This window comes from Lucilia sericata, unplaced genomic scaffold (genome assembly GCF_015586225.1).
Source record: "Lucilia sericata isolate MDLA Ls3-8-SP2 unplaced genomic scaffold, ASM1558622v1 Contig000006F_arrow, whole genome shotgun sequence".
NCBI lineage: Eukaryota > Metazoa > Arthropoda > Insecta > Diptera > Calliphoridae > Lucilia > Lucilia sericata.
Window position 1 is genome coordinate 664,042 of NW_023994047.1, and position 26,844 is coordinate 690,885.

At 30.6% G+C, this 26,844-nt stretch overlaps 3 protein-coding genes and 1 long non-coding RNA gene across 13 annotated transcripts in view; 2 read left to right on the forward strand and 2 right to left on the reverse strand.

Annotated features, from left to right (window-relative positions):
• Window positions 1–1,124: 1,124 nt before the first annotated feature.
• On the reverse strand, window positions 1,125–15,342 carry LOC119601338 (interferon regulatory factor 2-binding protein-like A). Of its 4 annotated transcripts, none has more exons than XM_037952227.1 (4): window positions 13,435–15,342; window positions 4,834–4,935; window positions 4,338–4,768; window positions 1,125–4,107 (listed from the first exon to the last, which is right to left on the reverse strand). In XM_037952227.1, exons 1-4 carry the CDS (start codon window positions 14,195–14,197, stop codon window positions 3,967–3,969), a joined length of 1,437 nt encoding a protein of 478 aa, XP_037808155.1. In that variant the 5' UTR covers window positions 14,198–15,342; the 3' UTR covers window positions 1,125–3,966. The 4 variants fall into 4 exon arrangements, with proteins under 4 accessions (XP_037808155.1, XP_037808123.1, XP_037808144.1 ...); XM_037952195.1 differs by having other exon boundaries at window positions 4,338–4,771; window positions 4,834–5,124; XM_037952216.1 differs by having other exon boundaries at window positions 4,338–4,771; window positions 13,435–15,328.
• A 2,255-nt stretch (window positions 15,343–17,597) lies between these two features.
• Window positions 17,598–18,915, forward strand: LOC119601666. The gene is made up of 3 exons (XR_005231260.1): window positions 17,598–17,938; window positions 18,000–18,084; window positions 18,501–18,915. It is a non-coding gene; the product is annotated as an uncharacterized LOC119601666 (long non-coding RNA).
• A 2,413-nt stretch (window positions 18,916–21,328) lies between these two features.
• Window positions 21,329–24,939, reverse strand: LOC119601662 (pyruvate dehydrogenase phosphatase regulatory subunit, mitochondrial). Its single transcript, XM_037952757.1, has 5 exons — window positions 23,809–24,939; window positions 23,175–23,747; window positions 22,814–23,111; window positions 22,252–22,735; window positions 21,329–22,183 (listed from the first exon to the last, which is right to left on the reverse strand). Exons 1-5 carry the CDS (start codon window positions 24,785–24,787, stop codon window positions 21,737–21,739), a joined length of 2,781 nt encoding a protein of 926 aa, XP_037808685.1. The 5' UTR covers window positions 24,788–24,939; the 3' UTR covers window positions 21,329–21,736.
• Window positions 24,940–25,317: 378 nt separating this feature from the next.
• LOC119601645 (alpha-ketoglutarate-dependent dioxygenase alkB homolog 7, mitochondrial) overlaps window positions 25,318–26,844 on the forward strand; it is a 118,425-nt gene continuing 116,898 nt past the window's right edge. For 3 of the 7 annotated variants that reach the window (XR_005231257.1, XR_005231256.1, XR_005231258.1), the window contains exons 1-4: window positions 25,319–25,589; window positions 25,655–25,827; window positions 25,890–26,057; window positions 26,117–26,310. Coding sequence is in view for 3 of the 7 variants with exons in the window: in XM_037952727.1 (XP_037808655.1) it covers window positions 25,424–25,589; window positions 25,655–25,827; window positions 25,890–26,057; window positions 26,117–26,310; window positions 26,417–26,534 (819 nt within the window). In the remaining 4 variants the exon portion in view is untranslated. Of the gene's footprint in view, window positions 25,590–25,654; window positions 25,828–25,889; window positions 26,058–26,116; window positions 26,311–26,416; window positions 26,736–26,844 lie in introns of those variants that run through there. The other 4 variants (XM_037952727.1, XM_037952717.1, XM_037952709.1 and 1 more) reach the window with 4 other exon arrangements.

A 26,844-nucleotide genomic window follows, 5' to 3' on the forward strand; every position in this document is an offset into this window, starting at 1 on the left:
ATTTTTAAAAGTTTTGTTAGCAAATCGTTTAACTCACAGGTGTTTACTTGATATATATTTCTACTCACATGATCATCTCCGCTAAATATGTACATTCAATTAAAACGATCTACATACAAATTTTGAAATTACGTTTTTTTTTTTCTTCTCATTTTTTGTGTGATAAAAACGTTCATTAACGTTTATTGTTTGAAATTATCTACAAGCAAGTATGCAAGTCTTTTATTTATAAAATATTTTTAATAAATGTTTATTTAAATATGAGAATAACACTTAAATCATTTTTAGAGCAATATTTTTAAGTAGTACTGAGAAAATAGCAGCCTTAATTAGTCATACTTCATTCAGTACTATTCAGACTTTCAGTTTTGAGATAGAAGTGTTCAGAATTTATAGAAAAATATTTGGAAAATTGGGAGGAATTGTTAGATTAAAGAAATATCAAAATTAAAAAAGACGCTTGCCGTTGGATATCCCAATTGTAAAGCAAACTTTAATTTCTAAAATGTCAAATGCCTTTTTACAAATCAAAATTTTAAAGCCATTTCAAATAGTCAAAATTTCAAAACTTTATTTTTTCTAAATAAAATCAAACAAATTAGATATGAACTGTCAAAAATAGTTAGAAGTTCCAATAAAATTATCGAAATATTTTCTTTTTAAAAGTAAAAATTTCAAAATTTTTTGTTGAGAATCATAAAAGGAAAACTATTTTAAACAGAAACTATTTCTAATACTTTCTTGATTTTTAATAAAATCCTAAAACTTACCTTTTATTTTCTTAATTAATAGATGTCCTTCCAAAATAAACTTTAATAAAACACTTTCATTCTATATTATAGTGAATTTTTTTGTTTGGCATATCATATATCGTCATATTATTTTCATTTATTTAATCATATTATTATTTTGAATAATTTTCTGTTCTTTATAGTTTAATTAATTATTAATTTATATATTAACAGCGTTTAAACGTTAAACGCTAATACTTTTATGTTTTTTTTTTTTTTTTCTGTGTGTGTGTGTTTAAAATTGATTATACCCTTAAAAATTTATTACAAATTACAAAATTCGTAATAAAGCTTTAGATAATTTACAAAAAAAAAAAATTAAAATCAAGGAAATAATTTTATTTTTATAATTGGGACTATTTTTGTCTCAAATACAAATTTCTATATCCAATATGCGAAGAGAGATATTTTTATTTAATTTCTTTTGATTATCTTAAGTTAGTTACTCCCTTTATTATTTTAAATTTTAATTTATTGCAATTTTTTATTTCTTTATAATTTTGTTAAAAATTTTATTGGTTTTAGTTTCTTTTATATAAAAAAAATTTCGAAATATTCTATAAAATTGTTACTAAGATTTTTTTTCCAAAGTTCTTTTAGATTTTTTTAAGCTTTTTTTGTAAGTTAATTTGTTTTTTTTTAGGATTGTGTCCTTAACGTGTCGTCTTGTTTACTATTTTGTATATCACAAAAAAATTAATGAATGTATTCCTATTTGCTTTTTTTTTATTAAATAACTATATCCAATATTAATTTAAATTCTAATTCATACACACACATTTTATTTAATTATCAAAGTTCATAGTTCATTGTTGTAATCAAGTACTTTTCCGTCAGTGTATTGTTGGTGATTTGGTGGGTGTGTTTATTAAATTTGAGTGAATTTTAAAGGTATGTTGAAAATGTAGGCAATTTCTAAAAAAATTCAAAATGTATTTTGTTCTTTCAATAATTTTTTGTTGATAAACACTTTAGAACTGTTGTTGCCCTTCATCTTCTTGATAGTTTAAAGATTTAAAACATTTTGAGTCCAAACTTTTGAGAATCGATTTAAAATGTTTTTCCAAACAAATTCCAAAACCATTTCCCAATCGCACACATTTTATGAAATAGTATTGAAAATCTAAAATTTTCTTTAACAATCGCTTCATGAAACAAATTTCCAAACAAATTTTAAGAATTTGAACTTTTACGTTGAAATTTTGAAATCCTGACATTTTTTTATAAAATTATATTAAAATTATTAAATTTTTTATAAAAGAAATCTTCAAAACATTTGCCTAAAATTTGTAAGGAATTCAATTTCGGAAAGCTTTTTTTAAACCGGAATGCTTGACCTTCTAATAGAACCAAATCTATTTGGTAGTAAGAACAACTTCTGAAATTTCAAAAATTCTATAAAATTTTTCGAATTTTATGGTTTTAAAAATTATTATGAAATTTTTCAATTTATACATACTTGTTGTTTTAATTAAAACAAATACATCCGTCTTTAATTTCTATTCTAGAATATATTTGAATATTTTTCTTTCTTTAGTTTCAAATCAATTTTTGTGGTTTTACATTACGGCCATTCTGGGTTGTAGTTGTTTTCACCCCAAGAAAAAAACTAAAATATTTTATAAAAAATAAGGCCTTTCAAAATATAATTTTGAAAACAATTCATTATTTATTTGGACTTAGAACTAAAACCATATGCAAAAGGTGTATTTATTTGTGTGTGTGTGTTTAAATGTGTACATTACATATACTTGGGATTGTTTAATTTTCCGGAACTACTGGACTACAATTACTAGAGCTACAATTAGTTACAACTACCAAAAAAAAAAAAATTTACAAAATTTCGATCTTTAGAATGAATCCTCTCTTTGCAAAAAGGATCATTCATTATGGCTATAAAAATACATACATACATGAATTGTATATTCAAATTGGGGTTTGTGTGGGCTTATTTTGTATGATTTTTCCCCAGTAGTCGACTAGCAAAAGATGTTTCATTTTACTAAAGTTTTTCAAATACAAAAATAAGTTTACCAACAGAATTAGTTTACTTTTGTTCTACAACTACTTTTGCATTCAATCCAACTACTAACGTTATATCTAGACCTAATGTTGCTGCAAGACTGACGACTACTGCTACTATAAATTGTTGTATCTTTATAATCATACAAAAAAAATTTGGACACACATATTGGTAAGCAAACATACAAACATAAAGTATGTTAACTTTTGTCTGCTTACTCATACAAAATTTTGTATGTTTAACAATTTCATTTCAGTTTGTTTTTGTAATATAAATATTATAATTATTAATTCATACATTTATAGTCACATTTATTAGTATTTCTTTAAAGTGATTGTTGTTATTAGAATATTTCATTTTTTGTTTGTTTGTGTTTTAAACCTCAAACATTTATTAAAATGTCTGATATTCATCATATTCATACAAATAACAAATACATCATAATACATTATATATAAATAAATACATACATATACATATAGACATAAATTAGTTAGTCCTACAATAATTTTATTATAATATTACTTTTATTTTATTTTCTTTTTTATTTTAAATATATATTTTATTTTCATCATTATCAATATTACTTTATAATTAAATAACTCTAAGCATAATTAATATTATTATATGTATATTGTATTTTTTTGTTTAAATAATATTTACATCAAAGTTCTCTGCAGCCACTGGGGCGACTGCTTATCTGAGAAATCTGCTTTTGTTAAGACAAATTTGCGTTTTGTTTTCTTTAGTTATACAAATTAAACAATTCAAATTTAGTTATCCAGTATAACAAAATGTTTGCTTTTAAACTGGAACTTTTTTAAATGGTTGATTGGTTATATTAACACTAATTTCTTAACAGCAAGAGGAAAAACGTTAAGGAGTTGGTTGATTTTTGGGCTGAGTTAAAAAGAGTTTTTTTTTTCTTTTTGGGCAGCATAATTTTATTATGCTGTCTCTTTTAGATGTTAAATGTTTTTGGAAAACTCTCTATCAGGCCTTTCAAATAAAATGATTGTTGTTTGTTTTAGTTTTATAGTTGATGTTCAATTCCCTCAATCATTTTTTTAAAATGGAAAAAAGTGGGAATTTTTTTTTGTTTGTTTAATATTTTTCCAAAGCTCGCCTCAGCTTTTTGCAGTAAAATGGACATTAAGATTCACGCTCCTTTTTAACCTTGACTTCTTCTCCTAGAATAGTCGTGATTTCGCCCTGCATAAACGCCCAAGGTATCGTTGAGTTAGCCAACGGACAACGATCACCACTAGGACAATAGACTTCATTACCCAGACCCTATAGAGGAAGGCAAAAAATAAGATGTTATAACAATTTAATAATAATAGTAAAAATTTTAATCGAGACTATTAGCTAGGCCATTATTTGGACTATAGACTGGACAATATGATTATGATTATAGTCCAAACTATAGAATATACTTTAGCCCTAACTATAGACTATACTATAGCCTCATTTAAAAAATGAACTGAAAAAAAGCTCGGTTCGCCTCTCCATAAAATACTTACATTTTGTCGCTTTATACTCTCCCGACTGCAGGGGAAGCAGAATTTGTGATGATTTACTGAGGGACATTGCACAAAGTGCGTATCTTCAAGACGTTCCTGGCAGAGCGTACACTTAAGGGTGGTATTTTGGGCTGTATTAGGGGGTGGAGGTGCTGCAGTGCCTGCTGGTGCGGCGCCGGCATTACTTAGGCCGCTAGGTGGTTGTCCAGAGGCATTGCTACCCGCAGGTCCGGTCACTTGTCCATCGGGACCGGTGGCTTGTGACGGCAGAGGTCCCGGAGCCGCTGCACTACTAACACCCACATTATTCACTGAACCACCGGGTCCCACTGGTGGGGCATTTGATGTTTGATTGGCCTGTACCTCGGAACTGGTTACTGTTGTACTCGAAACGTGACGTGAACCGGATGAGCGGCGACCAGATGATGAACCTGCTGTAATAATAAAAATTAGTATAAACTCTCAAATTAACATTTTATGTTTCACTCTAACTCACCCGAACTATTCGGTGAATGTTGACTACCTCTTGAGGCGGTACGTGGTGGTGGTGGTCCGGGTGGACTCGGTCCGTTACGTGGACTTCCTGGTGGCAATGTCTCTGTAATAGACATTAAATTAGCCATTGGACTTTGAGTTAATTGGGTAACTGAGGTGGCTGTTGTTGATAATTGTGGCATGGGTGGTGGTGCTATTGACTGTGGCGGAGGTGGTTGTGGCTGAGATGTTGGTAATGCCGGTGGCGTCGAATTGCCTAGTGAAACGGCCGGATGTGGCAATGTTGGAAATACTACAAATAGTCAAACCCCGCATACGAGAAGAAGGTATAAGTAAAAATTATGCAATTTACATTAAGGAAAAAAAACAAAGAAATATGTACACCAACACACTGTGTGATCTGACTAAAAATGCACTTTATTTTCAGTGTATTTTTTAAGTGCATTGTGCTAATATTTAAATTAACCTAAAAAATCTTAACAATAAACTAATTTGAACATTTTTTTTTACAAAAAGAACTTCTATTAAAAATTAATTTATTAACTTCACATTCATATGCATTTCAAGTCTTTGCGTGACTGTTATAATTTTTAAAAAAATAATTTCAAGTGCATGTTTATGATTTAATCTTTTTAGAGGGGTAGTTTTAAATTCAAATATAAATCATGTCAAATTATATAGAATATTTAGTTTAAATAAAAATTTAAACATTTCATTAAGTTTTTATGAAAATGTTAACGTTTTTTCTTAACTTTCCAGCCCTGCTATTTATTTTATCTCCCAACAAAGATTTATTAAATCAGCAATGGATGGGTTCAATAGAAATTTCTAAATAAACAAAACAAAAAATAAATACAACAATTACATACAAAAAAATGCAGACGTCAGACCCACCAAATAATGAACAACATCTGCTAGCATCAGGGAGGGCAAAGATGGTGCAAAACTTTTTTGTTATTAAAATGTACATAACGTAATAGTTGTATTAAATCAGGATTTCAATTGGGGCCAATTTAATATCGGTTTAGTTCCATTTTTAAACGATTACCAAGTTTGTTAAATGGAGAATATAACACAACTATTTAGGTTCAAAGTTCTTTGTTTTTCTGTCAAAATAAAAAATTGGTTGCCAAACGAATATTAGGTGGGCTATGGTTTCGGGCGGCATAAAAACAATATTTTAAAAATTTTTCTTGTATACAATTTATTATATCTCGATATCGTTTTGCTTCTTTCTAAAACTTTTAACCACAATTGAATAAACAAACATTTATTTTAGGCGGTTGCTATTTTTATATGCCCGATTGTCAGTCGGTCTGTCATGCACACAGTCTGACAAACGTCATACACAAACACTAGCACGCTCAGATTTAGTCTGTACACAACATGTTTTCATTCAACCCAGTACTAAATACAATGTGTGCATACGTCATTTTTATAAATTGGCACCACTAAACACAACGATAATGGCGATGGTGTCAGTTAATTTTTTTGTTTCTCTTTTTTGTTTTTGGTTGGCATGCAAACATGCACAAGTTCAGTATTTTGCTTTTTGTTGTTGCTTTATTGCTAATGCCATGTTGTGACGATTTTTTTGTTTCTCTTGGGTTTGTTGCTGTTGTTGGGGGGAGGTGGGATAAAACATTAAGAAAAGCAACAACTGTTACAAATAACAACAAAATTGGCCGAAGCAGGCATTTTTGTATTATTGCGAGGCTTGTCTTCTTTTCGTCTTTTTGGCATATTTACAAGTTTTTTTCCTTCGTGTGAGTGCAAGTGTACAGAAAAGTTTGCGGAGAGGGCGGGTGAATGTATTAGCGGCAAATTTATGTATTTAATGCAACAACAACAACAAACATAAACACAAATATCTAGTACATAATGCACTACTATATATACAGAAAAACAGTGGCTGGCAAATGTTTTGTGAAAAAGTTAAGGAATTTAATAAAATTCGTATTTTCAATATCGCCTTTTAAATTTGCATGTTTAAAGCTAATTTTAAGAACTTGATTATAAAAAGCCTTCAGGTTTGAGAATCAGAAGGGTCCAAAGTAGAGAAATTCTAGTTTATTGCTCTTTAGAAGTTTATAATGAATTTCAGAACTTTCTAATTGCACTATTATAAACATTTATAATTGTATTTTAGAAATTTCCAATTGTATTTCAGAATTTCCTATTTGTATTTCAGAAATTTTCAATTGTAACTGAAAATCTACACAAAATACCTACCTCAGATTATAAATCAGATTAAATTCCAAACTATAGTCTAATACATCTGACTAAAGTCCAGACGAAATGTTTTTTAAATTCGATAAAAAACTAATTTTAAAATTTATCAAAAAAGAAAATCCTCTAAATTAAATCCTTTAAAAAAAATCTTGCAACTTACACTTCATAAAGTAAATTCTTTACACTCTAAAATAAAAAATGTGTTAGAACTCACGTACAAACACACTCACAAAAAAAGTTATTTATATGAGACTGAGCGCATGCATATGCATTTTTTCTTAAAATAAATAAACATGCATGTCTCACATAATTTGAGTGTGTGTGATTAATTCGTCGTAATATTTTCTATATAGTATGAATGAAATAAACAGTGACAAACATAATAGGTAGGTAAAGTTTAATTTATTTTACTGAAATTAAAAGTTTGTATCTATTACATATAGAAATAGGTATTGCTTCTTTTTTTGCAAACCCAAACAATTAATTATACATTAAAATATAAAGAAATGATTTGAATAACAATTTTGAAAATTTTGTTATTAATTTGTATTCATTCCTGGCATTCTTCGACAACAAACAACAGCAACGATTGTAAGAAACGTGTTTAGCATATGAATTTTATTTAATTTTAAATAAAAAACATGTTTTTAACAGACAATTAAACTGTATAGAGAAAAAACACAATGAAACGTTATAAAAAAATTTTGAAACGGTTTTAATAAAATCAAAAGGTTTGAATGAATTAAGATACCTATAATAAATTTTAATTTATCTTGTTTATAAAAATAGAAAAAAAAATGATTTTTTCAATTCTTTCAAAGTTCTGCATATTAGTTACTTTGTTCCTCTGGTACCTATAACGATAACTTTGCATGTTTGCATGGCCTTTGACGATAGAGATAAAACGTAAACAATTTTAAATTTGCGAAATATGTACTGTTTTTATTATTTTTTACTCAAACAGATACACAAAAAACCTCTACTCACACTTGAAAAAACTTGTTAAAAAATATAATTTAATTTTTTTATTATTTGTACATTCACATGTTTGATACGAATATATCTATGTATGGTATATGTGTGTTTTAGTAAATATTTGCTTGCCTTAACTGAAAACAACGAAAAAAATATTACACCTTTCCCTTTAAAACGGGAATGAAATAAAAATTGATAATAACGTCAAGCTGTTATCAGTTCTAAAAGATTTATTTAAATTCTATAGGTACGATTCCTAAAATAAATTTAAGGTATAAAGCTAAAATTTTACTAAAAATTAGAGTAAATATTTATATATTATACATATCTTCTTCGATTTCAGTAATCGTTATTGTACTGTTTTTTACGAACTTATTTAAGTGTGTGCTCAACAATGTTTCGCTGTATTTAAAACGCGATAACTGAAGAACGTATCTTATTCTTTTGTATAGCAATATATTTAACACAAAGTCTCAAATCTCAATAGAACATTTTACTGACTGTTACCGATAAGATTTTCACTTATCAGTTCAATTAAAATTATACAAAATTAAATATACAAATAAATAATCAGCAGAATTCTTATCAAAATTAACGTAAAAACTGCATACTTTCCAATTTACTTATGGCTGTTAAGTGTGTGAATACTTGTGAAAAGTAACCGAAAAATCAAATCGAAAATAAATGGACTAGAACTAAATCCAGTTAAACAAGAAATATAACTAAACCAGGACTAATCTGAAATTAGACTAGAACTTGTTCTAAAACTTAACTAGAATCTACATTAAAATAAAAACTGGACTAGAAGTAATATATGTATGTACCTACGACTAAATAAAATCTGACATATAGCTGAGCAAGAATTGATTTACAACTTATTTAGATCTAATCTAAAACCGAATTTAACATAAGTATTGAAAATAATCTTCAACTAACCTAGAAGCAATATACGACTAAACTATAATTGATATAGAATTAATAATGATTTTTAGATGAAATAAAATAAGTGCCGAATTACACATACGTGGTCGAGTAAAATTGATCTTAGTTTTCCTTTTTGCGATGTAAGTACGATATGGTTATAAAAATGAGTTTTCGGTATAAAAGTTTATTCGGCCAAAAAATAGAGGTATCATTTTTTAATATTTAGCATTTTTTTATAAATCAGTTACGGAACAAGTTATTCTCAGTTGCCTTTTCCTCTATTTTTTTTTTTTAATTTACCATTATAATTCAAATGAATATTAAATTAAACTTGTGATTGTTTCAATATTTACTTGTTTTATTTTATACCCCAACAAAAAACATCTGATTTTTCCATAAAAAAAATTATCATTTATAATATTGTTATAAAAACACGAGAATGTTTTTTTAGTGTATCTATAACAAGTATGTGTACATGCTCTTCTTATCAAAAAATAAATACCATTTGTAAATAATCATTGTGATTATTAATATTAATAATAAAAATATTATTATTATTATTTAGAGTAACACATTGAGATAAGATGAAAAGAGTCGGTTATCTGTCGAATGGGCGATAAGAGAATTATCAGTCAAACTTTCCGTTGCGATTAGATAAGACCCATTATTGTATATTTGCATGTGTAGAGGCTTATAGTCACCAGACTTCAGTTATATTTTTATACAGATAACAGTGTGAGATTTCATGAATACAAGTATAAAGTTGTATCAAAATATTCGTACATGAAAAAATAAACATCAAACAGTGGGTTTTATAAATAAAAAAATCACAAAGAAAACTAGACTAAATTTACAATTTAAACAAATAATCCTTTTACGATTTTTTGTCAATAACTAGTTTTAGTGGCAGATATCGGCTACAAATCAGTTTTAAATGCAAGTTTTTGACGTGTTATATTAAAAAAGGCCACAAATATCTATACATTTTATAGTTGTTTATGTATGTATGTAGTTTTGCATTATTTATACAGGTTTTTTCTTGTTTTTTATTAAACTGGTCAAATTAAAAATTCATACTTTCAAGATCTTGTCTACCTACACATTCATATGATGTCACACATTCTGTTTTAGTTTTATAACCGGTTCATAGACACGCATTTAGTAACCACTTCTCAAATACTGTGAACATGTTCAATAACAACTTTTTCACGTGTTTAAGCCAAAATTTGCCAACAGACAAACAAAAATACAGATACAACATGTTCACATTAAGTAAAACTTCTCTGGGGTGGTAAATAAGGTGGTGGAGCGTATTGGTTGTTAGTGGTATATGTCACAAGTATGGCTTCTTACAAATTCAATTTGTGACTCGCTTTGTTTTTTTTATTGCTAGTTTTTTATTTTTATTATTATTCGTATAGCGTGTCACACGAATGCTGTTGAAATATTAAATATATTTCATTAGGGTCATTGCGATTCGCTGGTTCCACGCATATATTTATGTATTAAATTTTTTCGTTGTCGTAAAGTTTTTTGTCACGATTTCTCGATACGTAGACTTAAAATTGTGTTTAGGTTTGTTTTTAGTTTCAAAAAATAATTGACATCTGTTGATTTTGTTTATATTTTTATTAAAAGAACTTTACAATTACATTTTTATCAATGTTAATAGAAAAGTAATTAATTTCCGAATATAGGCACAACTTTTGGTAGCAAATGGCAATATTCGAAATCTTTCGAATTTCAATTGATTTCAATAAAGATACGATCGATATTAAGTTTTATATTTTTTCTAAAAACAGCTGTTTTTTATAATAAAATTAATACCTTTAAAAAAATGGAGAAAGAGGAATCGATCAAACCTTATGATCCCTAAATCTATTAGCTACCTATAAAAAACGAATTTGGTTTTTACCGGTATCTTTGTAAAATTCTTTGAATTAGTGCTTTAGCTTCGACAATAAAATGTACCTCTGATGCTGAAATAATGAACTTATTAATTGTTTATTATTAATATAGTAATATTATCCAATAGATACATACATTATTGTATGTACTACATAATAAATTTGTATATAAACATTTACCTATCCATTTAAACTTGTCTATTTATATTTTTTATAAAATAAACTCGCACAATTATATTTGTACGTCTCTGTTTACAGTTCCACTGTAGTATTTTCAAATACTACAGCAACAATAAGAATTGAAATATATTTTATCATATTTACTTATAGTACAACTATACTACAAACATACACACGTCTACTCACATCGATGTATATATAACAAAAAGAAGAGGTGTATGGAAGAGCGGTAAAGGCAAGAGACAGAGAAGTTATGGTTGCTGGAGGAATAAATATGTACATATTTATAGAGCAGAGGGGTTTAAATAGAGGTATTGATGTAGTTTTCATACCTTACCACCCCCCCATAACCCCCTGCACAATCTAAAAACCACACTTACTTGACTTGTCTTACGATCATCTTGTTTTTGTTCTATGTTGTTGTTTTTATTTTTAAATTAATACGACATATTCATACATATCTATAATACATACACTTGTAACTAACTTACTAGTTGTACAACACGTTCATACCAAAAACAAAAATAAATGTTCGTATGTATGCAGCATGTTCGTTTAAGTCTAAGAGCATGTATGTGTGTATCTATGTGTGTATAATATAATGTGTCGAGACATTGTTTTTTTCATACTTTTTTTTAAACGAAAACAACAAAAAACTGGTTTGGTGACGATGACTGTGGTACGTACGGACGAGTGAGTGAATGAGTCTACAATGTTAGCAGAGGCAACCAACCAACAAAACCAACAACAACAACTTAACTTGTCTAAACTCCAAAACTTGTTTTGGTAGTGTAGGTAGGGGTAGTCAGCCAGTGAATTGTTAACAAAATTTTTTGTTGTTTTTGTTTTTTTTTTTTGCTGGGAACATTAGCAAAAATTTTTTGACCAGTGCGCATGACATTTTTCACGGCTTACTAAACTGGTTTGGGGTTATTTTATAGGCATGTTTATGTGTATGTATAACAGTATCATACACTTTTGAACACATCTGTATGTACACATAAATACACACAATATGCATACAGTAAGTCGGTTATAACCCAGCAAACACATTAGTATGAAATTGGAACAAATTTTCTTTGATGGTTAAAGTGTAATGTTGGTGACCTATTTAATATCTGTTTTCAAAGCCAAACGAAAGGACGCTTTTCGCAAAAAAACCGATGAAAGTTTGGGGAGATTTCTGACAGTTTGTGATAAGTTTGTCACTGCTGCTACTTAATATTCCTTTTTGAATGTAGGTACCTATAACTTTTGAATGATCCATTTCAGACTTGGTCAAAAACGGCATTTCGATCTATAGATAGTTAATATTCCATAGGTAGTCAATATTATTTTGGTTAAATACCGCATATACAAAGAAAATAATAATGGATTGTGAGAAGTGTTAGTGTACAGTTGTAAATTTATCCGATAATGGCGTCGGAGTTTAGATTTTCAGTCAATTATACCTAAACTGCTAAGCCGAAAAGTTTTGAATTTTAGATCATTACGTGAAGAGATGGTATTATCATTACGACCGATAACACGATGCACATTCAGCTAGTGTATAAAAACCTATAAGAACTTCATATACCTTTGTTGGTTGCTATTAATGTTATAGTTTTTGGTGCGGGTAAAGAAGGTTATGCTGAACATTTCCTATTTACCTATTGCCAAAAACGGTTAAATTTTCATAAACAATTTTGTTTCCTGGGTTATGTTGAATCTCAAATAGGTATGTACATGTCTCGGGATAACCGTTACAAATATGAGCCCTTGGTATACATACACATAAACTCAAATACACTCTCGTATACATACACATTCATATACATATAAAATAAAAAATGATTTAAAAGCTTCTCAACAGATTTTTGGTCCTAAAGTCGCACGTACTTAAATATTATTCTACGCTCACAGATACCTTTGTGCACATACAAAATTTAGAAAAAATGCAATCTAAATGTAAAAAAATACATAAGAATTATCTGGATTGTAATTTCTACAGCCCTTGTACGCACGCCTCACTACTGTTTAAGTAGTCTAATTATAAAAAAAAATTAAATTTTGATTTTATTTCAACGTAAAAAGTTAAATGATAAGATTTCATTATCTTAGTTTATCGTTTTAGTAAGCACTTATCTTTTCTAAACATGTTGTGATAAGATAAACACGCTTTGACTTGAAATGTGAATGGAAATTTGATAGTAAATTAGCAAATAACGCAATTTTTTCTAGAGAAATGTTCCAAGAACAGGGGCCAACAACGAGCAGTCACAATAGCACTCACACTACCAACAATTATAACAACAACACTATTAATAACAATTAGAAAAAAACTAATAATCAGTAGGGTTTTGAGTGTTGTGGGTTTGAAGGAGAGTAAGGTTTGAAATACTTACCGCCAGGTTTAAAGGTAGACGCATCAAATGAGGGCGCCCGGACCGGCTGATGTTTGTCGCGTAATCCAGAAGAACGTTCCGAAATGAAAGAGACGGCTGCTGGCAATGATTCGCCACGAGTAAGAGGTGGTCGGGAGGCAGGATCATCTATAGCTGACCTTTTAATGCCCGAGGGACCACTGCCATCATTATGGGCATGTTCATCCTCCTCGGAGGGCGGCCGTTTCAGATTAACCGATAAAGCAGGTGGCACGGGTCCACCCACCTGGGATGGATTAATGTTGGAATTGGCAGCGGCCGCAGCAGCAGCCACCGCTCTATTCGACATGGACATGTGATGAGGAGTCATGTGTGAAATGCGTACTGGTCGAACACTGGCATCGTGAGCCTCCATTTTTACCGGAAAGTCCATGAGAGTGGCCTGAGGCGGTCCTATTCGTTGAGAAGGATAACTATGATGATGTTGTTGCGGCTGTTGTTGACCCACAACGCCCACACTTATGGGCGCTCCACTGCGATGCTGACTCTGAGGCTGCTGTTGTACCGATGACTGTTGTACCTCACCATTTTCATGGCTGCGTTTGGCCGCCTGATGCAGACGTTTCATTTGTCGGGCCGCATCTAGGACCAGTTCAATTCTGTCGGCTCCCTCATAATTCACACAGCCGCGACAAACCGCCTCTGAGAAGTCATTGATCATAGCCCAGGGCATACGAGGCAGATCACACAAATAGCAGTGCTGGCGTTTAGTTTGTAATGACATGATTACTATGTGCGATACTCTGGAAATTGGGCTCAAGCAATCGATTAACACAAAAAACTGGTTGGTGTTTATATGGTAAGAGTTGTAACTCTTCTGCTGAGCAGGTTGTTGGTTGATTCTTTAAATTATTTATATTGTTTTTATATTCTTCTTTTTGTTTTTGCACTGGGGTTGAATTGAGTTTATCAGCGCAGTTCTTGGTATACACGACCTGTGTTCTCCTTTGAAAACTAGGTAGCTATACCACACAACTTAACGCTTATACACACAATACCAGAAGCTCTATTTTTTTAAGGATATTTAAGGTTTTCTTTTCTATATATTTTGTAACACAAATTTTAATTTGTTAATGCACGCACTCTAATTTAAGGAAATTTCCAAATCTTTATTTAAAATAGATATTTGTTACAACTTTGTTTAGTGATTTTATATCCTGTTGGATCAAAATTTATTTTTACATACTGTTAATAAAGTGTTGAAAAATAAACACATTTTTTACACAACATCCACACTGGCGTAACGTTAAATACGAACTAACACAATCCATGAGGCCGTTGTCCGTTATAAGACCCTCTCGTTGTAGTCGTATTGTTGTTGTTGTTCTGTTATACGTTCTCAATTGTCCTTTTTATTGATTTTTGTGTATTTGGCAAGGAAATCGAATCGAGGAAGGAACATTTTATGCGTAGCAAACAACAAAAAAATATTTTTACGCGGAGTGGCAACAACAATTTGGAAAACACATTCACTTTAATACACTTTTGATTTTTTATTATTTTTTTGTTTGCTAATACCACCTTCTTTCTTTTATTATTGTTTTACTCTATTTTTATTGTTTTCTTTAATTTTTGTCTGAACTTTATTTTTACGATATGTAAATTATTTACTTTTTTTAATTTTGAAATTGTTTAAATTTTAAACTGGTTATTGCTGTTGTACTTTCAGTTTAATGTTCTATTATGTTTTTTTTGTTCCTCTTTAGTTATACATACAAATATAAATGTATATATATTTTTTCTTAATAGATATATCAATGTTCCTCTCTACTTGATTACTCTTGAAATCGTGGAAAAGTTTAATTAAAATCCGACCGACGCATTACCTATGTATCTCAACAGTCTGCAACCGAATAAAACGGAATACAGCAAAATTTTGTGAATCACTCACTCGTAATCATCATCATCATCACAATAGCGTGTGTGTATACTATTCCCTTTTTCTTTACTCTCCACACTCCGATATTATTTATTTTTTTCTAAATGTTATATAGTGAACAATAACAACAAAATACTTGGCTCTCTTGTGGTTTAAGTACTCAAAAATATTATACTCGTACAAAAAAAAAAAAACAATAATAAATAAAACAAGTATCTGTGAGAATCAGTGTGTATATTTGTGTTATGTGTATTTGGGAGTGTGTGTGCGGTTTAACTACACGGACACTGTACCTAAATATCGTCATGTATACGATAACGACGAGCCATAGAGGAGTACGGAATGCGCATGACAAAGTACAGTTTTTTCCAAACAGTGGCTCAAAAGGTGGTTTATAGATGAAAATAATAGAGAACTAGTCCTGTAACTTATTCGTTGCTATAAGTGGCCGATTCTAAAAGGCTTTCCTAGGTTTAACATGACTATAGTCTGGACAGTAGACTTATTATTATCTTCTCCATAAACTGCTTTATAAACTAAATAAAGTCTGAACTATATACTGACTATAATCTAGACTGAATATAGAATGAACTAAAAAATCCCATAGCGAATATTCGAAAAGTCAACAAAAGTTACTAACTCTTTCGCTTTTCAAAAAAGACTTACTTGGAAATGTAATATCAGAACCAGGTACATAGTAAAAAAAATTTCACCAAAAAAGTAATTTGACTGCATTTTACACCTCTCAATACCACTGTATACAATACAAGAATTGTATGGATGATTTCTCGTTTGTGACGTCACAATATGTTGTATATTTTAACTAGGAAATATTTAGATTTGGAAATGTTTTGCTAAAAAGTATTACAGGTACTCATATCGTATAAAAAGCACAATACTCGACGACCATCGTCGTCGTTATACCCATACAATCTCAAATGTAGTAAGTAACAAGGGTTTTGGTATTCAAAATTCTACGTATCTTTAGTTGTTGTTTTTATTGTTCTATCTCCAATTCATACATAGACCCATAGGGATCGTTGCCGTCGTTGTTGTATTAAAATTTATTATGACGTATTAAACAAAAAAACATACCAATCGACAAATTCTCTGTTACTGTGAAATATGTAGATGTTTTCACCAGGTTTGGGAGTTAAGAGTTTATGGACAATTTTATTAAAAAACTCGGTATTCTCACAGCATTTTTATGTTTTCTACAATGTGACAAATAAAACATGACAGCTTTCTAAATGTTTAAAACTTAAATTTTAGGAAGGCAATTTGAAGCGATTTTTTTGTAAATTTCGTTTTATTTTAATCATGTACCTATGTATACATATTCAGGTAAACCTGATATTCTGCTTGGCTTTCTTAATAGATATTTTTCTAAAGTAATTTTTTATAATTTTGTGTGTGTTAATAAAATGTTTTTTAAGAGTTAAAAATTATTAATTAAATTTAAAAAGTAGGTATGTATCTATAATATATTATATCTAATTTTCCATCTCTGGTTACTATATAGTATGACAATGTCAGCCCCCTTTTAACTAACCATACACGATGGTGATGATTCTCATACACAACATGTCTAGAATACTCAATACATTTGTATATGTACTGTATGTGTTTGTTTGCATTTTCCACTACGAATGAATTAGGAAAGAAAACAAGATTTATATCTACATATATATTTTGTCTTACTGTCTGTCGGTGGGATAGTTATGCCCAGTAAACATTTTTATTTAAATTCTAACTAAATTCCTTTAGTGCGGGTTACTACATACGTAAAACAATTTAAATTACTGAAATACATTTAAAGGGTATTTTTAAACCAACTTTTTAAAAATCTCCACTATTTGGGATTTTTATAAAATATGTACCTATGATACCTAGTTAGGTATAATGTTTTTTTCCTAATGTATTTTTAAGAAAATATTAAAAAATGTTTGTTACATTTTAAATTTACATTAAATAAATATCCGTTTAAAATAATCGAAAATTTCTCTACTTCAAGAAAATTGAGGATTTTCCGATAAATTAACTATTTGTAAGTGGGTTATTTATAATTTTATATTCATGGAAAATTTTTCAAGACTTCTCAAATATTTCGTTAAAATGTTAACTGGGATGTCTATCATAACGTTAACGTATGTATGAATGAGTGTGTAAGTATTAAATTGGTGATTTTTTTGTATTAGCTGAGGCGCGTCATAATCACACCAATACAAACGAGCGGAAGTGAAAACATAATCGATAAAGGAATGAACAAAAAAGTAAACATACAAATATCTATTATTGTTGTTTGGACTCATGTGTTTGAGCAGAGTGTGTGTTTATTGGGAAAATTACGAGTTTGTAACGAATGAGAATAAATAAATAAAAAGGGGTGTAGAAGAGAGTAGTACGAGATGAATAACTAAATAGAAATATTTGTGCGGATAGTCTTTTGTGTATATGTACATATGTACATATGTGAGTACTTTAACAATTTTTGTATAGGTACATACCGAAAATGCTGTAATATTGTACGTGGTGTATGATGAAGAGCAGCAATGAAAACGATGAACACAACAGAAAAATGTTAAAGTAAACAAAAATTAAAAAAAAAAAAAAAATAGGTACTAAAACAACTTTTGTGTATCCATAGAATACAGTAAATACAAAATTCTTGTCTTCTCTCTCTCTCGCTGTGAGTGTACGTGTGCAAAGAAATGGCAAAACAAAACAAACTGGTAACAAGAAAAAATTAAAATAATAATAAGAAAAAAGCATGATAAGAAATAAAACGAAATAAAATTAAAAATAACAATGGCAACAACAACAAAACAAAAACAACTAAAGCAACAACAACAATAATAAAAACAAATTCAACCTAAACTGGAATGTGGTTATTTTGTGCCAATGGATCCGATGCAAAATTCCTATTTGTATAATGTGGTTTTTCTTCTTGTTGTTGGTGTTGTTGTTGCTGAGTCTGCCTGCAGTTGTCGACAAACCAGAGACGTACAACGCAAGACGCACTAGCAACGTTGAATATATTGTGTTTTGGATTATTGCCAAGTAATGTTTCACTACATTTAATTTTTTTTCGTATTTTAAACCTATACAGAGACACACACCCTAATATTTGTGTATTTTTTTATTGTAGGATACATTCATGCCAACAATTACGTGAAAAAAATACGTTTTACTAGAGACCAAAAGGAAAAAAGTCTTTACTTACGTTTCACATCTTATAATTGAGAGAGGCATGTTGGAGTTGGACGATAATGAATTGTTTGGTGAGCTACACTTTTAATAAAAATGAAAAACTTTTTTAGGATCTTGAAAATAGAAAATTGATTACAAATTATCTTTAAATATGAAATTTTCCAAAAATAGTACTTAAAACTCGGGAATTCACTTTAAAATGTTGCCGTAGATTACTTGTTCAAGTCGTCTATTGCCGTCTTAAAACAATTAGCATAATTTCAATTTGTATTCCACTTGTGTAAACGTTCAGTAACATCATTGGTATTCAAGTGACGATTTTGTTCATGTATTGATGCTTTTTGATATTTCATGATTGCCATATAAATTACTATTTTATGTTTATAAGGGAGTGTAATTTTTCTCCAAAACTATTAGGAAGGGGTAGGCATGGTGGGGTGGTGTTATTATATAGTGGAAATTTAATAGGGGTGTTGGGTGAAGATAAGGAAAATGTAAAAACATTTTATGTTAAACATATTACAATTATTAGTTAATTAACAAATTACATTATTTTCGGATAAATTTAAAAGGGTATTATTCCTACAATATTGAGTATTGAAAAGTTTAATTGAATTTTTAGTACGATTGGTCAAATATAGTTTTTGAAAATTCATTGATAGTTAACTAACTTTTTGTTTTTATCAAGACCAAATTTCCTAAAACGATTTTTAAATTTTGGGATAATAAAGGTTAATACTGTATTATTTCTAATAATTGATCCAATGAAATCGGGAACATTATTTCTGTCACCACGTCAGTTTATTTTAATTGCTGAAGCTTTATGAAAATATGGATAGAAGACCCAAGTCATAATTTTACCCAAATTGAAACCAATTCAATACCTGAAGTCTAAATAAAGTTCACAGTCTAATTAAATCTAAACTGATATTTAGCTAATTGGCAAGCCTGGCTTAGTAGTCGGTTAAATTTTGAATTAAACACAATTTTAAAACACATACATACAAATACACCTTGCTGCATTTGAAAATAAAAAAACAAACTGACAACAAACTAAATAAACAACAAAAAATCAACAATATCGTGTTGTAGTGGTAGACCTTGAATACGTAACGGCTCTACTACAACCACTAGATCCAAACCATCCTACTTCTGTATGCCGCTCAGGCAGGTTTTTTTGTCATTTCAAATAAAATAACAACAATTGACACAACTACTAATGGAGAATATTAAAAACCCTGTTGACTGATTTACGATTATGAAAATTCCTCTCCAGCCAACATTTATCTATTTCTATGGTTGATTATTGTTGTCGATCATTATTATCAAGTTTCAATCTCAACACATGCAACTCGAACAATATCAATGCAAACAAACCCGTTTTGGAAATTATTGGCTGGTAGGTTCAAAATACCTGTTTTTTTTCTCTTTAAATAACAAACTCTGTGACGTCAGTAAATATTAAAATTATAATAAAAAAAATACAATTTTTTAATATCTATGTATATTGGTTTTTGTTATTCAACTGCAAAATCAAGTTCAGAACTGTTATTTTAAGCTAAATAGTTGAAAATTGTATTATTTTTTAAACAAACTTTGTTTAAACAAAAATGGGGTTGCAAAACAAATGTTTACACCTGGTGAATTATTGAAATTAAAAACTTCATTAAAATCCCTGTAAGCAAAAATTTGCGCCAAAATATTGAAAAATATACATACATATATACAGCCAATAAACAACAACAACATACACCAAAATAATCATAGTAATAATAAAGGTATAACACCAGTAAGTGAGTACAATTGTTTGTTTGAAAGAAGAAAAAAAAACAATTTTAAACGAACTTTGTGCGCAGCACAACAAATTTGTATTGCATGCATTTGCGGACATGAAAACTGAATACTGGTGGTACAAGTTCAACCACCTCAATTGAAAAAATAAAAAAAAAAAAACAACACACATACCCAAGCAAACAACAACAACAACCAGATTCTATTTGGAACACATTCTCTTTTATTCTTTTACACTTTTCGTGTCAATTCAGTTGGTAGCAGCAGTCAAATAGCTAAAAAACGAACTGAAAAGTTTACGTGCAATTACTTACTCTTTTCGCCACAACAATGCTGAAATCCCAAATTGACTTGGAGGTGGAGGAAATTTATTTGTTTAGAATAGATTGGAGTAGGAAACCTTAACTCTTTTGTGCTAAACAAGGCGCAGGTCCTTTCTCTCATTTGGTTTTCGTCTCTCCCGGTGCGATGGTGGTGTTTATTTGTGTAGCCACATGCAAATTAGTTTATGTGTTTGTATCTGTTGTGCACTATCTTTGGCTGGGTTAAATATCGATCTGCTGCAATAGTTGGCCATGGTCTGGAATATAGCTTTGTGTATATACTTTTTAGCTAGATACATACTATTTGTTACGAGTACTTTGTATTTTTTTTTGTAATTACATAAATACCCATGTTCAATGGTATACATACATTACAAAAAGGTACATATGCACAGTGGGACTTAAAACTGTAGTACAAACTAACTGTATGGGTATGTTAGGAAAAGTAGGAAATTAGTAAAATGCTTCTTAAAACGCCTCAAATAGTTTTAAACCAAAAAGACCATAATCTTTAATAGTTTTTCTATTATCCATAAACAATGTATATGATACGAAAAGGCTAAAATCAGCTTAAGAAGTTATTTTCTAAAAGTTCCCTTAGAACCTTTCAATGTTTCATTTCCCCGATTCCTGCTATAAAACCATAATTTTCGTTTGTTTTTTCATCTTTTTATTTAGGAAAATTTATAATTTATTAATTGTTACTTAAATATTTTGAATATTTTTATATTATTTGAGAAGACATCATATCATATACATGAATAATTTGTATAAATTGTTTAATCTATAGTTAATTACAAAAATTTACAAGGACACTTTTCTTTAAATACATTTCAAATATTAAAAAAAATTGTTAAAGAAAATTTTGTTAAACTTAAAGAATTTTTGCAGTTCTTTGCTTGTTTTAAGGCATATTTAACAATGAAAATGTTTGGATTCCTTTTTGGAAGCAATATGTTTTAAAATGAGATTTTATAGATAAATGCCGATTAAATATCAAATACTTTTTTTTAGAAATAAAATGAACTACTAACTGCCAACGAATAAATATTTAAATAATTTAAGAAGTCTCTGTATTACCAAATGATAGCAAATCAGCCTGTCCCGGTTTGTCACGCGTAGCATGATAAGCTTCACGTTCCTTATCAGGGAATTTGGTGGGTAAATTGGGCGAGTGTAAATTGACTTTGGCTTCGAAGCGTATGCCTGCAACTTCGACTTCATAATGACCCGATAAGATATAATCATTGGTCACCGTCATTTCATTGCCTTCATCATCGAAATTGCGCACAAAACCCAGACAAACTTGTTTTTTAAAAGTAAAACCATAACCAGTGGTGGTAGTCATGCCACAGTATTTGCCATCACGATAAATAGGCTCATTGCCCCAACACCAGACATCCACTTCGTGATCATGATCATTAAGCAATAATTGAACATACATTCTCTTGACACCCTCATCACGTTGTTTCTCTAAAGCAGCACGGCCTATAAAATCGATGGGTTTCTAATATGGAAGAAAAAAAAAAAAAAAACTTGAAAATTTCCCTCTAAATTTTTAAAAAGGAAACTTACATTGAATTTTACACGCCAACTGCGTCCACATTCCAAAGGCGTGGTAAACGTATCCAAATCTTGTCCCCAAAAAGCATAGAATTTTTCAATTCTCAAGGTGCGTGTGGCATAATAACCAGCATGTTGTATATTATATTTTTGGCCACCTTGATGAATTCGCGAATAGACATGCAACGCATATTCGTTGGGTATGTACAGAACATAACCCAATTCCCCAGTATGCGTTATATTGAGTACTCGTATGCCATTAGCCAAACCCACATCCAACTCCTTGTAGGTAAAGAAGGGGAAGTTCTTGGGCGAAAGATCGGTATCAGTTAATTCCGAGAGTAAAACACGTGAATAAGGACCTATAATACAAATGGCTGTATACATGGAAGTCACATCGGCTACATTAACACCTGCCCTCAAGTGGTCGGGCATATTCTTGCGTATCCAGCTCATGGAACGCGTTTGTTGTATGGTTGGCGCTATCATCATATAACTACGAAGAAAGCAACAAGTAATGATGTCAGTATCAATTTTTCAATTTTTTTTTCAAGTAGAGCCTAGGCAAACATACTGTCGTTCTGAAAGACGCGCCAAAGAGCAATCATTCTCATAACCACCCAAATGATTTTGCATACCGGTGTGAATAATGCTGCCAACGGGAACATCTACATCATTTGAGCACAAATATTGTAAAAGATCCACCACCTCACGACCTTTAGACCAAAAATCGTATTTGGTAAAAGAACTGTAGTCAGCTAAACCAATGCCCTCGCGACAGGCTTTATATTCGGCTGCCACATGATCAAACCATGGTGGTTTGCCAAAGGTTTTGGTCTGGGCTATGCGAAATTGGGGCAGACCAAATTCATCTGCAACATATTAACAAAAAACAATACAATTTTTAACGTTACAAAAGAAAGAGGCGAGCTTACCCTTAACATTTTTGGCATCGAAGTAATTAGGTCTTTCGTAGCCCATTGTTTGACCAAAAACAGCACCAGCATCTTGTAAAGCCGGATAAATTGGAGACATACGTAAATTGCGACCAGTTTTGTACTCATCAAACGGATAAGATATTTGGTAAAGTTTGCCGGGTACCTCCTTACAACGATCAGTTAAAAATTTACGATTATTGTGCAGGCCCAAAAAGCGATGTATATCTAGGATGTGTATGTCCACAAAACAAGTGTCTTTAACTATAAGTTCTGCCAATGCACGACCAAGACCACCAGCGGCTGATACACCTATAGTTTTCATGCCAGCAGAAACGAAATAGTTTTGTATTTCCGGAGCTTCGCCCAAAATCCATTTACAATCAGGAGAAAATGCCTGTAAAGTATTGGTCAAACGATCTAAATTGGCGGTTCTTAAGGCAGGTACTCTTTTTAACAGCTCATCTAACAGTTCATGGAAATGATCCCAGTCAGCTGGTAAAACACGTTCCTTTTGTGACAAAGGTTTAATGCCACCCTCGTAGGCCACTTTGGCCTCACGTTCAAAACCACCTGAGGATAAAGGAAAGCTTAATTGTTATTTATTTTATTGTATTTACAAAAATTAACTTACCCCCCAAAATGGTACCGTTCTTTTCCCTAAAATATATGCCACCATCATAGTCACGCACAAATGGCGTATTAGAATTTAAACCCTCAATAGGTTTAGTGTATAAATAATGATGTTCCACAGCCTTTAGAGGTATTTTTACATGAGGATTGGACAGAGTACCAACTTCTCTTGCCCAAAAGCCAGTACAATTGATAAAATATTCACATTGAATGTTACCGGCCGTAGTCTCCACTTCCGTGACTTTGCCATGTTCGCTTAGGATTTTCTTGACAGCACAATGTTCCACCACACGCACATCCATGCGTTTAGCTTCCTCCAGAAATGATTTGCACACTAATTGGGGATCACAAACACCATCCTCGGGTATCCATAAACCACCCATCAAATCATTTGTTCCAATAATAGGACATTTTTCCTGACACTGTTCCGGCGTTAAAATCTCGGTTGGAATACCCCAGGCAACACCCTGAGATTTCATGCGATTGAAGGAAGTCATGCGGTCGAAGGTGCGTGCCAAATTTAGACTGCCCACCTGATTCCAGCCAGTAGGTAGACCTTTTTCGCTCAGTTCTTTTATCAATTCAATAGAATATTCTGCTAGTTTCAACTCCGTATAACTGGGTTCAAAACGCCCCGCCAAACCACTGGCACACCAAGGATTTTCGCCTCCCACTTTATCCTGCTCCACCAGCAGGGTTTCCTTACCCCAGCCCATTAAAGCCAAGTGATAAGCCACCGAGGCACCCATGATGCCACCACCACAAATTACCACCCTAATTTCATTGGGCACAACACCTTTGACCACTTTGGAAGGATCTGGTGGTATAAATTTACGTTTACGAAACACATTGGAGTCCTGTTGTGGTGCGTTTGATTGAAGACTTCTCAATTGTAAAGCAGTGGCCAGCCAGCTGTTTGTTTTACCATAAATTTGACTTTGCCAAAGACTGGACGATAGTTTGTGGCCATATTTGTACATTTCTTAAATGCCAAAAACACTTATAATTCGTAGTCTATATATGTATTGCGTATTTTTCCCACAAATAATAATTGGCAAAAACACACAAAAAACGAAAATTGTCTTCGCAGATTTTTAAGTAAACATATGTGGAGAAAAAAACAAAAACAACTGTGGACAAAAATAGAAATGTCAAATTTTGAGTTAAGGTGCTGCCAAGTTTTTATATTGGATAAGGCAGTGGCCGGCGGGTGAACTAAATACTGGGTTAAACAGGGTAAACAGCTGGATAATTAAAACACAGGATACAGCAGTGTCTTACAGCTGGACTAAATGTAAACAATTACTGTCAACTTAGTGCTTTTAAAAGAGTTTTCTTTTATTATTTTAGAAAATTCCCGTGTTTTTAAAGTTAAAAAGCAAATATATATATATAAAATTTGAAGATTTTAAACAAAAAATATATTTAATTATTGGTTTTTAGATAAAATATGTTCTTGTTGTTTTTTTTATGTGAACGCACTTTTCTTTAATTATGAGTTTTTTCTGCTTACAAATTTGACAACACTAGTTTTTAGCATTCGCGCTAGAAGAAGACATTTTGTTTAAGTCTGATAGGAATTGTTATTTAATTGCTCTAGTTTTATTTAAGAAAAAATGTTTAAATTAATAAATTTAGTTAAACCGGTGGGTATTTTATTATGTAGAAATGCTACAGCTTCTAATAATAACTTATGGACTGTGGTAATAAATTGCCCAAAATCTTTACATACAAATGTAACAAAATGGTCGCAAGAAAATGTCGAACAAAAACAAAATAAAGGTAAGTTTTGTACAAGGGAAAAGTTTAGTAAAAATTTCAATATTTCTCCATTATTTCTTAAAAAGATTTTACATTAATGGACTTTAAAGGCGAATGGCCTTTAGAAGAACTGGAAAAATTTAAAAAGGATATGAAATTATTGCCGGATTTCATAAGTGAATTGGAGGAGTCTCAACTTTTTGAAGAGGTGGAGCCTTACATGAAACGTTTACGTTATGAGTATGATCACTGGGATGATGTAAGTAAATATTATGGTTAATAATTAAAGATAAAGATTTGCTAAAATTGTTGCTATTTTAGGCCATACATGGTTTTCGAGAAACCGAACGCAAACATTGGTATCCCCACAATCGTGCTGTATTGGATCGTGTTAGTAAAGTAGGATTTGAGGGGGAAATAATGCCATTTATACACATATTAGACTTGGCGCCGCAGGGTGTTATTAAGCCACATGTGGACAGTACAAGGGTAATTAGGAAATTTAGTTGTGTTTTATTGTGTTTTTAAGTATTTGTTTTTCTATTTAGTATTGTGGTCACACTATAGCCGGCATAAGTTTGTTATCGGATGCAGTTATGCGTTTGGTGCGCACCAAAGAGTCCTCAACTACTAGTACTAACAATAATGAACAAGATAATTATCGTAATCAACCAAAGGCTATTTTAGAAAATAATTTCTATGTCGATATTTTATTACCCCGCCGTTCCTTGTATATAATGAGGTAAGTTTAAAGTTGTTTTTTTTTTAATTATATTTAAAGTAAATAAGGTCTAAACAAGCTGCTAGAAAGTTTTCTACAAATATTTTTTTTAATTGTTTTTATTTAGCCATACGGCTAGATATAATTTTACCCATGAAATTCTAGCTAATGAAGAGTCTAAATTCCACAACGAACCTTTAAAAAAAGAACGAAGGATCTCTATTATTTGCCGCAATGATCCCTAGTACTTAAAACTTAAAAGGTATTTTTGTTTTTAGAAAATTTGTTATGGCCTTGTTGGTGAAATACTTTTGTTTTTTCAGAATAAAAATATGAAATTTAAAAAAAATATGCGTTATATTTTTAAACCATTAATGAAATAATCATAAAATTTTATATTTCCCAAATGGTTTAAAAGATCTTTTGGATCTTTAGTACCTTTAAAAGTTTTTCCTTTTATAAAATCTTTTAAAGCACAGGTGGGTAAATAAGTTGAAATTCTACTTTAATAACAACGTTGTTTTGTTGTTGTGCCTATTCATTTTTAATTATTTT

Bases quoted from the DNA above. Each gene is read 5' to 3' on its own strand.
- LOC119601338 (XM_037952195.1), bottom strand. From the start codon at position 14,197: ATGTCATTACAAACTAAACGCCAGCACTGCTATTTGTGTGATCTGCCT. The intron at 4,772-4,833 runs GTGAGTTAGAGT...TTATTATTACAG, and splicing joins ACATTCACCGAATAGTTCGG to CAGGTTCATCATCTGGTCGC. The intron at 4,108-4,337 runs GTAAGTATTTTA...CTTCCTCTATAG, and splicing joins AGAGTATAAAGCGACAAAAT to GGTCTGGGTAATGAAGTCTA.
- LOC119601662 (XM_037952757.1), bottom strand. From the start codon at position 24,787: ATGTACAAATATGGCCACAAACTATCGTCCAGTCTTTGGCAAAGTCAA. The intron at 23,112-23,174 runs GTAAGCTCGCCT...AATATGTTGCAG, and splicing joins CGATGCCAAAAATGTTAAGG to ATGAATTTGGTCTGCCCCAA. The intron at 22,736-22,813 runs GTATGTTTGCCT...CTTTCTTCGTAG, and splicing joins GCGCGTCTTTCAGAACGACA to TTATATGATGATAGCGCCAA.